The sequence below is a fragment of the Galleria mellonella genome, unplaced genomic scaffold (assembly GCF_026898425.1).
Source record: "Galleria mellonella isolate WM207_F2 unplaced genomic scaffold, CSIRO_AGI_GalMel_v1 utg32, whole genome shotgun sequence".
NCBI lineage: Eukaryota > Metazoa > Arthropoda > Insecta > Lepidoptera > Pyralidae > Galleria > Galleria mellonella.
Window position 1 is genome coordinate 3,921,683 of NW_026442075.1, and position 14,065 is coordinate 3,935,747.

The 14,065-nt window shown below is 33.2% G+C and overlaps 1 protein-coding gene across 1 annotated transcript; it reads right to left on the bottom strand.

Annotated features, from left to right (window-relative positions):
* Positions 1-465: 465 nt before the first annotated feature.
* On the bottom strand, positions 466-13,222 carry LOC113510588 (mucin-17-like). Its single transcript, XM_026894040.3, has 5 exons — positions 12,791-13,222; positions 8,846-8,922; positions 8,023-8,202; positions 6,922-6,977; positions 466-6,829 (listed from the first exon to the last, which is right to left on the bottom strand). The coding sequence occupies exons 1-5, from the start codon at positions 12,961-12,963 to the stop codon at positions 1,334-1,336; spliced, it is 5,982 nt and encodes a 1,993-aa protein (XP_026749841.2). The 5' UTR covers positions 12,964-13,222; the 3' UTR covers positions 466-1,333.
* Between the last annotated feature and the right edge of the window lie 843 nt (positions 13,223-14,065).

Sequence of the window (14,065 nt, forward strand, 5' to 3'; positions counted from 1 at the left end):
ACTTAATGCATTACATACTCACCCATTGTGGGATCGATGAAGCTTTCTTAAAATATAAATGTTATAATTTGCCTATCATAGTTATTATATACTTACCATAAACTACAGTAAGCGTTTACCACTAGATTAGTACGCTTTTTTGCCTGTTTCTATATAAAGTATTATTTTGACAAGCAGAAAATTTTCAGAATTAATAATCTAAATGATATATTTGGTACGATATTATTTACATCGATAAAATAGTGTGAAATTATTAACATATATATACATTATTTATATAATTAACGTTTTAGTTCGCTAGCAGATCACTTTTTAAATAATCAACCAGGAACATTTATATAAATCTGAATAACGAAAATACAACAAATAATTATGCCGACCATTCAAATCGTAGGCCATATTCTAAATTTTAATAAATACTGTACTGAGCGTATGCAGACACCTTTACAAAATAAAGCACAATAATTATGATTAAAATTTATTTTTATTAAAACTACACAGAAGTTAATGCTAACGACTTCATTTTCATAAACCGATCTAGATTCTGACGTAGATCACTCAAACAAACCAATATGTTCCTTAAACATATGTTACTCAACAATATTGTACTTAACATTAACACTACATTATGATATAGTCATTCATTCCAGTGCTATAATGGTCCTATGACCCTTGGGTCTAAGATCTTTCTACACTTGCCACATAAACAAACGCTTGTATGAACACAGCACATGTCACACACACATGTCCATATATTTCTCCGTCACAACTGTCCATATATTTCCCCGTGTAATGATTACACACAAGCCTTTCTTGACGTTATAAAAATATTGTATACCTATATTTTTATATATTACAGATACGATCCAACAATATCATAATTCAATTAAATTTACAATTACCTGTAACTCTTAATCTATAAATTTTTCTTCCGTAATGCATATATCTATATATGTAATTAGAAATTCAAATAAAAAAAAAAGTCATATAATATGCTTTTTCACACTATTTGAATTTAATATATTTACACAGATGCACGTTTGTAACGGACACAAGCTCACTTTTAAGTTATCAGAGACATCAACTTTAACAAGATTCTATAGATATTCCATAAAAAAAAGAGACGAATAGCAAAGACACGCCCCCTTTCAACAAATCATGTATCGTCGCACCAAATAGCTTAAAATGATGACAGCGATACCACTTATTCTATTGCACATTTAAAATATGTAATGTAAAAATTTTATTCAAGAACCGATAATAAATAAAAAAATGATGAAAATAACTAATGAAATTTTCACAAATAGTATTAGGCGTCCTGGCTTATCAATATTTAGCTGTGGCGAGATAAATCGTTTGCAGATAGTTGTATGACTGGTTGTAGAGGAATCTCGGCAGATGTTTCCGACGTGTCGGAGCCAGGCGTCAGTAGCCGCTGAGTCCATTGGCTACCGTCTTCCGTCTCAGACTCTCTTACATCGATGGACGACGGCGATCCAATCGTAGACTCAACAGATGACACTGTTCGCTCAGCAACTTCGTCAGTCAATATCGGCATAGACTTCCCTACAGACTCTTCGTCTGTTAGTAATGGCATCGATATTGGACCCACCGCTGGCATATCCACTTCCTCTGTTGTTACAAAAGTCATTTCTGTATTGGGAGACGGCAATAATGTAGTTCCATAGTTCGTTCCACTTAAAGGATCCGTAGTTTTGGGCGCTATTCTAGGATCCGTGACGGTAATAGGTAATTCTAGCGAGGTCGGCACCGTGTGAGGAGTGACGCCTATAACGGCGAGTCCGTCCTCCAAATTGGAAGGAACTGTAGGTTCACTGTCGCCTTTCGTCGGCACTTCTACAGGGGTCATTATGGGCTGATTTAAAGTGGTACTGGTTTCTGACACGCGACAATGAACCGAGACGTTCGCATTTAAATCTCGAAAATCGGGCGCTTCGTCTCTTGGCGTATCTGCGTGGAACACGTCGCTGTTAGCAAGTGCTGCCTCGAGTATGTCTCGACGTTCTGGTTGTGGAGCTAGAATTGGTAAAGGTTCAACGGCCATTGGTACCAATTGGTTGTTTTCCAAAACAAGAGGTCGGTTGTCTATGGGTGTTAAAGTACCATTATCTTCGACGCAGAGATAGAAAGAACCTTGTGGCCCGCCAAAGTGCTCTCCGGGCACCGCCAATAGTTGACCGTCTGAGAGAGGAGCTGGTGGCGCGGGTGTGGGTGCTGGGGCAGGGACGGGGGCTGGAGCGGGAGCGACAGATGGAACTGGAGCCGGCGGATCGGCTTGTAATGCCTCCACCTCCGACTGTCGTGCGATTGCAGTAGATGGCAGGAGTTCCTCAAAATTCTCCAATTCCGGATAACTAGGTGTTGTAGTGACCGATACGGTATTAGAGACTATATTCGGTTGTAAGAGGCTCGTAATAGGTGTACTTGATATTGGTGTCAGGGCAGGCATCAGTGTCTGTGCTGGAGCTGGCGCTATTGCTATTTCTTGTTTCACCTTTTTGACGGGCGTTGATGATTCAATGGCGGTCTTTCTTACCCTCTGTTTCGAGACGATCGTTTCATTTGCAGCAACAACTGTCTTTGTTTTCTGGACGATAATTTTGTTTTCATGTATGGGTGCTGGGACTTTTTGTATAATTTGTCCAGTCCTTTGAAAATGTTCAAATTGTGATGCAGTCAATTGTACTACGGTGCCAGACTTTTGTTGTAAGAATATTAATGGTTCTGATGATGGTTTCTGTATGGTCTGTATGATTTTTTTTGGTGGTTCAGCAGCAGCTACAATTCGTTTGGGACTGGGTCGTATTTCTGGCATCGGGGCTATGTTCTGAGTGGCCGTGGCGGTAGCAACACGACCTCCTACAATTAATTGACCTTTAGAAGTAATTATCGCATTCTTTTGTTTCGGTACAATTCTGGTTTGTGTCTTTACGGGGGCAACACCAGTTACCATTGTCTTTTGTATATTTCCAGAATTAGGATTAGGAGATATTCGATGTGTGATAGTTTTTAATTGTGACACATTCGCTTGTTGCTTATTAGGGAAAAGAATTCTTTCATGTTCTGGAGTAAGAACTATTCTAGATGTCGCACCTTGAGCATTAGTTATAATCATTACAGTACTACCAGGTGTGCTACCATCTGAAGAAGATGGTACTAACTTTGCCGAAACAGGTTTATTTTCAGTCATACTTATAGATGTTTCGGGCCCTTTAGCAACAAGTACGTGAGCTTTACCTGTTTGTGGATCAATAACAATTTTTTGAGGGCGACCTCCTGGCCGAGGTGAACTAGCTGTAGGTAAGATTATGAACTTTTCAGTTTTTCCTGTAGTCTGCGGTGCTGGCTGAATTAAAGTAGGAGTTTGTTTAACTTCTTTCACCATGGGTTCTGTCTTGGTAACTATTATTTTTTGTTTACCAGTGGCTTTATCAATTACTAACATAGGCTTACCACCACGTATTTTTGATGATTTAGATAGAATATTAGGTGTTATCTTATTCACATCTGTCACTGGATTCATTAATAACGTCTTCACTTCGGGTTTATGTCCTGGATTTACAGCATTTTTTTCGTTTTCAACTGTGGCCGATTTTGTTTTAATAAGCTTGGGCGGATTTGGCGTGTTAGAAATAATATTACCATCTGACATAACGATCGGCATTTTTTCAATACTTTCTGGTGTTAATAAATCGTCTGACAACACTATGGGCATAGAATTAATATCAAACATTGCCTCGTCTGCGGTTGATGTCGTATTTAGTGGTTTATTATCATTCAATGGAGTAACAAGGGAATTTTGAGATTGACTGGGTTTAATTTTCTGTAATTTTGTGGGTGTTTTCGACACTTTTCTAGGTTTCTGTTGAATTATTGTAATAGTATTAGTTTCAGTTGTAGTTTCAGGGGCTGTCTGAATTGTATAAGTTTGCACCGAAGGCGCCTCTTGCACATGTTTATTACTACGTGAAAATATTATTTTATCTGATGTTAAATCATTCAAATTATTAAGTAAGGTTTTGTTGGAAGGAGTGCGCCGTATAATGACTGGAGAAGATTTGGATGATAATGACGATTTAGCAACATCAAAATTTAATATCTTTTCTTTGCTTGGTATTACAATTTGTTTGGTTGGTGTGGCCTTTGTTAAAGAAAGTTTTGGAGGACCAGGTTCTTCTAACATTTTCAATAGTTTGGACGATGTTGTTTCAAATTTACTAACAGAAGGTTTTACAATGATTGATTCACTGCCACTATCACTTGATAATAAAGCTACTTTTTGTTCGACTGTACTGATATTATCTATACCGTTCTTCTTCTTCAAATTATATGAACTTACATCAGACGAATCTTTATTATTTACATTATTAGTTTCAATAATATTAATTTTATGGTCTACCGATTCTGACATCTGTACCAATGATTGTGCGGCATTCAGATTTTCGCTTTTTTCTTGTTCAGTCTCAAAACGAACGTTTATATTATCACTTTTGGCCAAAATCGATTCAGGTGAAAGTCTCGAATCGGGTGGTTTCTTGTCTTCCGTTTCATTGTAAACTTGATCCTCTAGTACTACATTATCAGGTATCTCTAAAGCATTTTCTTCAGTTTGTTTTATTTCTGTAGGTAAAAATACTTCTTGGTGATCATTAGATTTACTTTGAATAGCTGTAGAAGGCAAATTTATAAGGGCTTCTGCAATTTGCAGATCAGATTCAGAAGGCACATTTTCTGAAGTATGATTGTTTTTTATTTCGGTCTCTACAGGTAGTTCAATGCTATCCATTGAAATAGATTGATTATCCAAAGAATTTCTATCAGAATGTTCATTTTTATCATTATTAATATTTTTATGTTCGTTTATATTGTTTTTGACGTCTAAGAAAGGAGCCTCTTGTTCGTTTTCTAAGTTCAATTCTAAATCCTTGTTAACAGAATCTATTTGATTTACATTGTCATTGACACCGTTAATGTTATTATTAGTTCCATTGTCTTTATCATCTTCAAACAAATCCTCAGGTGGATCATTACTAATAATTCTAGTCACTCTATCTGCATCTCGAGATACGCTCAATAACGCATCAACAGCCGATGCAGTAGATTCATTCATAAAAGGTTCCTTGTCCTGATCACATGACTTCTTAGTTTCGGGCAAATTTTCAACAGAAAATGTTGTTTCAACTTTATTCATTTCGGGACTTGTAATGCATTCTTTAGTAACATTATTGTTAGCAGTGATTGTATTTTCAGGCCTACCATCATGTAGATTTTCTTTATTATTCTCTTCACTATTTTGAATATTCTTTTCTCCTGCCATAATTTCTTCATCTACTAACTTTATATCCTGAGTGGGGTACAAGACATCTTCTGGATAATAAGATGGTGATGTTTTATTACCATTTTCGGTCTGTTTACTAGTGTTAAAATTCGTGACAAATGTATCTTCCAATTTGGACGCCACTGATGAAATAGGAATACTCGCATCGTCAGTAACTTGGTCTTTGTTATTTCTTTCCTTTTCTCGCAGCTGTGCTGCCTCCGCTTTCATTTTCTTTAGTTGAATTTTTGGAGCTAGCCTTGCCACCTTCACATGTTCTACAGGGGAAGAATCTCTTGCTTCTGGTGATGATACAGCATCAGAACCATTAATTTCATTTTCTGACATATCCATTCTTTCTACTGCATTTAATTGCTCTGCAATATATTTACCTATTGCATCTTGACTTCTAGAGTGTCGGCTTCGAAAAAATGTTTTAGTTTTGAAAATAGCTTTTGTAGGTTGATTTTCTGTAGTAAACTTTATAGAATTTTTAGATGAATCTGGTAAATTTTCAAGTTTTTTATCAGGAGATTTCACAATAGAAGGCTCAGGAAAATTTTCCTCAACTTTTAAAGATTCTGGCACTGAAGGCAATTCTGGTACAGTTGTTTTATTGAGTAATTCAGCGACTTCTTTTGCCATTTCATCGTCATCTAAACTAACACTTTTTGCATCGTCCTTTCGTTTTGATGCATTTTTTACTCTTGGTATTTTCCTACCGGCGTCTGTTTCTAAAGGCCAATCTTCATCTTCACAAAATTCATACTTAGAGTCACTAGATGATTCGGCTTTTTCATTAGTAGATAAATCATCAAATTGTTTATGAGTTGGAGGTGAAGTATCTCCAGCAACTCGAATATTAGGTAATTCAGCTGGAGTAGGAATTGCGGGAGATTCAGCTGCAACTGCTGTTTCTGGCGATCCAGCCAATACCATAGTAGACGACTCATCGTTTGATTCTTCGTCATCTATATCATCCCAATCTGCTAAAAGACTGCTCTTAATTTCTTCATCAGTTTTGAGCTTTTTAATTTGTGAACTATTATCTTTTCCATCTTCTGATGTACGTTTTAATGATTTAGTAGGTTTTTTAACGGTCCCTTCTAATTTTTCTTTATGCGGGCGCCGGACTTTTGATATTTTTGATGTGTTGGGAGTAGATTTTGGGGACGATTTTATAGGTTTTTTCCGCACAGGTGATGGTGTATAAGGTGTAAAGGTGACACTGTGTGTTTTATTGTGTAAAATTAGAACATTTAAACGTGTTGTAGAGAACGAACAAGCATGACAAGAATATATTCCAGAGCTTGAACATGTTGGAATTAATGGGGCTAACACTTGTGGTGTCTCTAAATTTTGAGGTTTCTCATTTGCCGTATCAGATTCATTACAACTAGTTGACGGTATTGATGACACTTCTGTAGGTTGACTGGGCGTATTTGACCCTTGAACTAATATATGTACCTTATAATCAGTTTTTTCTTTGATCTGCAATAGACATTTTTTTTTTTATTAAATTAAATCATACTAAACAAATAATATTGAATTATTAGAAAATATATAATTACAATATTCAATACCTTTCTAGTAGGTGTAAATAATTTTGGTGACTCTGCAGGTCTTCCCTTGCCTCTTCCTGTAATTCAATAATTTACAATTTAAATGTTTAAACAAATTAATTTTACATCTCTGTATTATATATATATATATAATTTATATTGCATCTGATGACTAGGGCATGGAATCTAAAACAATATAAGTGATTGCCATTGACAGATAGCTGCCATTTTTCGTCAAATGAGCCCTCAACTTATTTGGTGTTCCTAATATAACTATAAAAAAATGTGTAAATCAAATGTGTGATCAATGGCTTATATATATATATATATATATATATATATATATATATATATATATATATATATATATATATATATATATATATATGACATTTAAAAGGATTACTACATTATACATATATTAAAACAGATAATGCTGTCCCTGAGCTATAAACAGGAGGGACCTTATAAATTCCCAAGAAGGATTCTTAAAATTTTTATCCATGTGATATTGAAACAAAAAAGAAATACCATGTAATACAACTCATGTCAGGATCTCATACAAAAAGAAACTTAAATATGAAATAAGTATTTAAATTCATTTGAAAGATTATAAGTACAAAAGTAACTAAAACATATATAAGAATAGAGACCATTGGTATAATCTACCCATAATGGTTCAGGTGTAAAAATATAAATAATTCTTGTATTTATAAAGCTTTTGCATTTTGATGTTGTTACGTTTTTAAATTCTCAATTGAAAGTGACAAAACATTAATATAATTAAAATAGATTTGTAAAGTTTTAGTAAAAAAAATTATGAATACTTAACACTGCTATGTTGATAAATATGTTTGCTACATGTAAATTGATGGAACTGGTTGTTGACATATCTACATAAACATATGTTTAACAGTTAATATAAAAAAATGAATGGTGTACACACCATTCATTATACTACTAACTACAGTTAAAAAAACCTTTTTCTACCCTCATAAAAATACTGGCTGCTTAAAGATTATTTCATGTGCTAATTTCATATTAACAATGAAATATAGAAACTCATACTGCTGATTACAGTTAGGTAATTCATGATAACTAGAATAGTTTTATTATCATTACCTTTTTTCCCAGAGCCAGGTGTTTTCTTTGGGTCACCAAATAAGCCAGCATAACTCTCTTTCTTGGTCTCTTGAAACTCTTCCCTAGTTAGGATCTCAATGTCACCACCAATTGCTGTCTCTGCTCGAATTACGTCTTCTGGAAATTTCTCCATGTGTCCATGTTTTGTCCTATACATGTCTACAAAAAAAAAAAAAAAAGTTTTCATTATGCAATTATCACCACAATCACTATACTATAATATATTGTATATTCTTATGCATACACTGTACTTATACTCTGAATTATTATGTTGAAAAAATATAGGTAGCTCACTGAATAAAATTTTGAATCTAATAATGAATGAAAAATTAATTTATTACAAATAATTAGGTAGCTTTTCCTTTCTCTTTAATTCTCTGTCACATTAGAAAACACTGTAAAACTTTAAGTATCAAGTTTGAGTCTGGTTTGAACTGTCCATTGATTGACATATTAGATTTTTTTTTTATAGACATAGATAAGCTTGTAACTCATTATATAATGAAAGAAACAAATTTAATATTCATACATAAAATAGACAATATTGCCATATAGAATATATGGCAATATTGTATATTGGCATACTGGTTAGAAATTACAGTTATGACTATAGATAACAATGTTACAGCAAATTTTTTTATCTGTGCAAGTTTGAGATGACCATAACTGTATTGTTTAATAAAACAGTGACAGATTTGCTTAACCCATTAGAATCTTGAGCATATATAATTATATTTATATTTAGGTTGGTACCCAGTAGCAAATATTAATGAATACATAAATAACCAAAAATTAAACTTACATAGTCCCTTACTGATAAATTCATTTTTTCGACTGCAATTGTACTTGTAGATTAAGTTAGTGTTCTTGACATATTCACTGAAAGAATAATTATAATTGCTATTAAAATCAAATATCTGTATCTGGAATTAATAATACAAGTTGTAAATAAATGTAAGATCATAAATTGACCTACCTACCAGAGAGAGACTGTACAAAAGTCGTTTGCTTGGGCACCTCTATACCATTCATGTTTCTATGTGAAGCAGTTGTGTTTGCATGGCTGTGTTTCAGTTTGAAGGGTGGGATATGGCAATGAATTTACAGAGTGCAGAGGAATAACACCTGAGTCCTCAGGAATAGCAACATTACACTCTGTTATGTCCATAGTACTGCTCATGTCTATAGGCGACGGTTACCACTTTCCATCAAGTGGGGCGTCGGCTTGTTTGCCATTCTAAGTTATATAAAAAAAAATCTTTAAAAATAACAATTACTAATGTAAACTTATATGAAAATCACACATTTACAATGTATGAATACAATAAAAGTGTGATGTATAAATTTTTTTTTTAAATAATACATTGAGAATATAGTAACTGTCATTCAATTATTTCAGTTTATATAAAAAAAAATATCCAAAACTATAACAACCCTTTTAGCCATTAATTGATCACTGCTCAACATAGGTCTCTCACATAAGACTGCAATAAGAAATAATCCAGTTGAAGGTGGCCATAGGCTACAGTAACCATTTATCATCAGATGGGTTGTATAATTGTTTGACGTCTTTGTGGTATTAAGCCACCTGCATTCACTGGCTCCTAACAACACATTGATTAGTCCTACTAGTGAAGTCATTCGGCAGTGTTTTCTTATACAAGATCATCAATAATAACAATTGCTGCTACCAAATAAAATCAGGCAACACCACAGTCAGAAATGACATGAAGGGAAGGCATCACAGTGTATTCTGTGATATTCATAATGATTTATAGATCCTCCTTACCACATTCTATCAGATGAGTGATAAGGTTGTGTCATACTATGTATCATAAAAAATAGATACATCATTTACAGGAAGGAAGGAATTTTAGGCAATAAATAATAAAATTTTTATTTGTTTCAATAGTGTTACTAGCACAGACATGAGTATACTGTAACATCTTCTTCTATGATGGACTATAAAATACAGTAAAGTTTTCTATCATTTCAGTAGGCATTTAAAAGACCGCATTACAATCTGTTGTGATTAATTTCATATAACTTTCCGACTTTAATAGGCATCTTGTACTGAGAGTAAGTTTCTTTAGCTAGTTATGAATTAATTATATTATGATTCATGTGAAGAGAATTTTCTAACTCTTCAGTTATAAATTAATAATCCAGCTTGGTTTCACATAGGTAGATAGAATTTTAAAATCAGTTGAGTAGCTTTTGACTTGATCCATTTAAAACAAATAATCATTTTTTTTTATTTTTGCAATATTATATTCATGAATATTATAGATAGTATATCTATAAAATGAGGCATGTGAACTGAGGATTCTTCTGAGGACAATTTCTGTTGTGAGAAATAGGATTGTACAGCTCTTTGGCAAAGTCAAAATATAACATTACTTTCCAGGGAAGGCTTGGCTCCTTAAAAAGCCAGATATGTACTCTCAAACACATCTTTGCACATTGCTGAAAACTCTTTGGTATGGCCCTACCAGCTTCCACATTAAATATGCCTATTGCTCCTTGCTTTAAAACTACCAATTTCCGACTGATAAAAACAGATGACCAAATGCAAGTATTATGTAGTGGTACAAGTGCCTTGAGTACTATCCCAGGAACACCTCTGAATGCATTACTGAAATTAACACACCTACCCCTATTCATACAGGAAAAGACTAAATCCCATATGCTTCAAAATAGTTCCCACAGATGAAACTCATAACAATCGCAGATGCTCAAAACCCTTGAAGAGTTAACAGTCCCGTTATGAATTATTATTATTCCCAGTATTAATTAATAAATTAAGAGTAATCCCATTCTGGAAATGCCAAATGACATGACCCCAGAAGAAAATTTTAAAAATTAGTACAAATTGAAATATCTGAAAGAGACAAATAGAATAAAGATTATCTACTGTCTTACTCGGAACACAAACAAAAAGAAAATGTGGGATATGGTGTCTATGTTATTAGACCACACAGCTCTTAAAACTTAGGCAAGTATGCCACAATCTTTCAGGCAGAAACTATAGCCACAATAAGATATGTATAACTAAATCTAAGTTTGAACTACATAGATAATTATATATTTATTATCTTGGATAGTCCAGCGGCATAACTTGCACTTGATCCATACAAAATTAAATCAAAACTTATAAAACTGCATAATGTTATTGCAGCAGAAATAACATTATTTGAGATAGTTATTCAAATATTCATAGAACTGAAACAACTGACCAATTAGCAAAAGAAGGGGCAAAGAATATCCAAATAAGACCAGAATTTTAATGTGGCATACCTCGAAGCCTAAAGCTCAGACATCTTAAACTTGAAAGCTTCTAAGTTTTAAAGCAGCAAATAATAGTTGGCTCTTGTAACCAGGTATGAAATCATTAAAAAGTCTTTATAAGGGGGGTTTCAGAAAATTACTCTAAGAAATTAGTTCATTGGAGTAAAAATAATATAGGTGTATTGACAACTAAACAAGCACATGACCCAACTAGGTTTGTGCCCAAAAAGTATTTGCAGATTTGGACACAAATAGGAAGAAATGTTGCAGCACTTAATTTGTGACTTTAACCCACTCATACATAAATGATATATCTCCTTTGGAAAATACACTATATCATGAGGAGATAAAAAAATTGCTGATAGGAACAACAAACTTTAAACAAGGATAAGCACAAAAGATTATAGATGTCACAAGCTTCTTCACTTAGAAAAGCCCTTCTTTTAATAATAATTACCATATAGTGGGGGAAAGAGACTGTTAGTATTGAAGTCTAAGAAGCCTATTGCTAGTAATATACCTAATCAGGTCAACCTCCATATGGCCTTCCTGTAAACTATCATGGTTATTCCTGTAAAATCCATCATGATAGGCCAAGTGATCTGCTTTCATTCTCACCTATCATCTCTTAATGATATTCCACTGATAAGAAAGGGATTGTTTGTAATAGGTGACCTCAATAGTGTGATCGATGACTTAAGAAAATGTTGTGTACATCTGTAATTGGTGTAAATGCAAGATGCAAGCCCTGTATATCAATTAAAATTAATGTCTGTATTTACACTGTTGATGAACCTTTTAAAAATAAATAAAGAGGTTTAACACTTCTGTCACCTATCATCTTTCACTGGTGCCCCACCAGTGTATACCATCAACAGCAAGGGTTACTATTCCATCATCACCCATTAAAAACATCACTTCCATTGCTTATAATATACCTTATCAGGTCTACCTACATGCAGTTCCCTCTGAAAGCTATAGTGGTTAATTCTTATCGCATTCATCATAATGTGTCAATTGACCTGCATTCACCCTCACATCATCTCTCACTGGTACCCCATCAGCATATACCAATAGCACAGACAGGCAGATATTCATTTTTACCAATAAAAATACTAGTGCTCTGTTACTGTATATTGGTAGAGATACTTATCCATTTCCACCCATTGAAAAAAAACTATAAAGTATTATGTGAAGGGCTTATTTATTTTCAGTTGAGACGGCCAAATCCGTTTATTTTCGTAATTATTTATTGGGCCTAATTTGACATCAATAATTATGCAGTAGACGGTATTATGATTAGTTATAATAATTTTTAAATATAAATTTAATTATGTAAATAACCAAAGTGGACCTTTCAAGAAGAATGTAACAAAGGGAAGTCATATACATATATTAACAGAAAATTTTTATTATTATCAAAAAACGGAGAAATATTACATTTTATTTATATACTTACTAAGTGTCCTCTTGGAAAAATTTGACCACAGCAATAGGTGGTTTCCGAAAAGATGGCAATACATCAGGGGGGAGCTTTTCGAAGCCAACCACTTCCCCTGGCCACCAGCATGAGCCAAGTTTCACCCATACCACATCTCCGTCCAAATAACAGTTTTCAGTTTGCTCACTCATCACCACTGATCTGTTCAGACGAAACGTACGACCATATTTTGTCAAATGTATCCACTATGCCGACATCAACTGTTACCAAAACATATTCACACCTTCAACGATATTTTGACTTCTTTCAGTCTTAAAACAACGAAATACTGATATGAATAACAATTTATAGCAAATTGTATTGTATTTGTCAAAACAGTAGAGAAATAATAATTGTAAATATCACCGACTGCGTACGAAATTATTACTTGGCCAGTGTGATGGCAACATTGATTATTATTCTAAATAATGACAAATTATAAACAAAGTAGTAAGAATATGAAAAAAATATCATGTTGTAAATTTTTATTAATTTACAATTTAGAAATATTATTTTATATATATCTATTAAATGAGATTCCTGAAAAAAGTAGTTTAATGTTACACCGGAAATAGCTAAAAAAGAAGGCGTCAGCAGATACCAACATTAAATATACAAAATGTGTTACTAGCTACAATTAAGATTAACCATAAACAACCACTTTACGATTTCATGTTTTCAATGCTCCGTATATAATCACGCTATGGACTGTCTAACATGTATTAAGAATAGTAGCTTCGGTATTTTTTCTACATGCTCTATAATTTGTATATTTTGTCACGTTTGCCAATAGATACGTACTTTCTCAAGTCACTTGAGCAAGTACGCAACTATCGAACCTTTTACACGTGTATAAATTCTCTTTTTAGACTAGAACATATATACGTTATATAGTTTAAAAGATAAATATTAGAGTATATTAGTTTTTATGCACTTTTACCCGATAAATGCCACCATTTGCTATTAACTAGCACAAGAAAATTAAATCATGTTCATAACAATTCTTTTAGTTTCATAAACGCTCTATAGGGGCAGTATCAACAGCCGTATCAAATTATCTCATTCCGTATATATATATATATATATATATATATATATATATATATATATATATATATATATATATATATATATATATATATATATATATATATATATATATATATATATATATATGAAAAACACTGCAAAGATTTTGCAAAGATAATTAGCACAGCAAAATAGAATTGGATGAAAAACTAGTTATATACATAT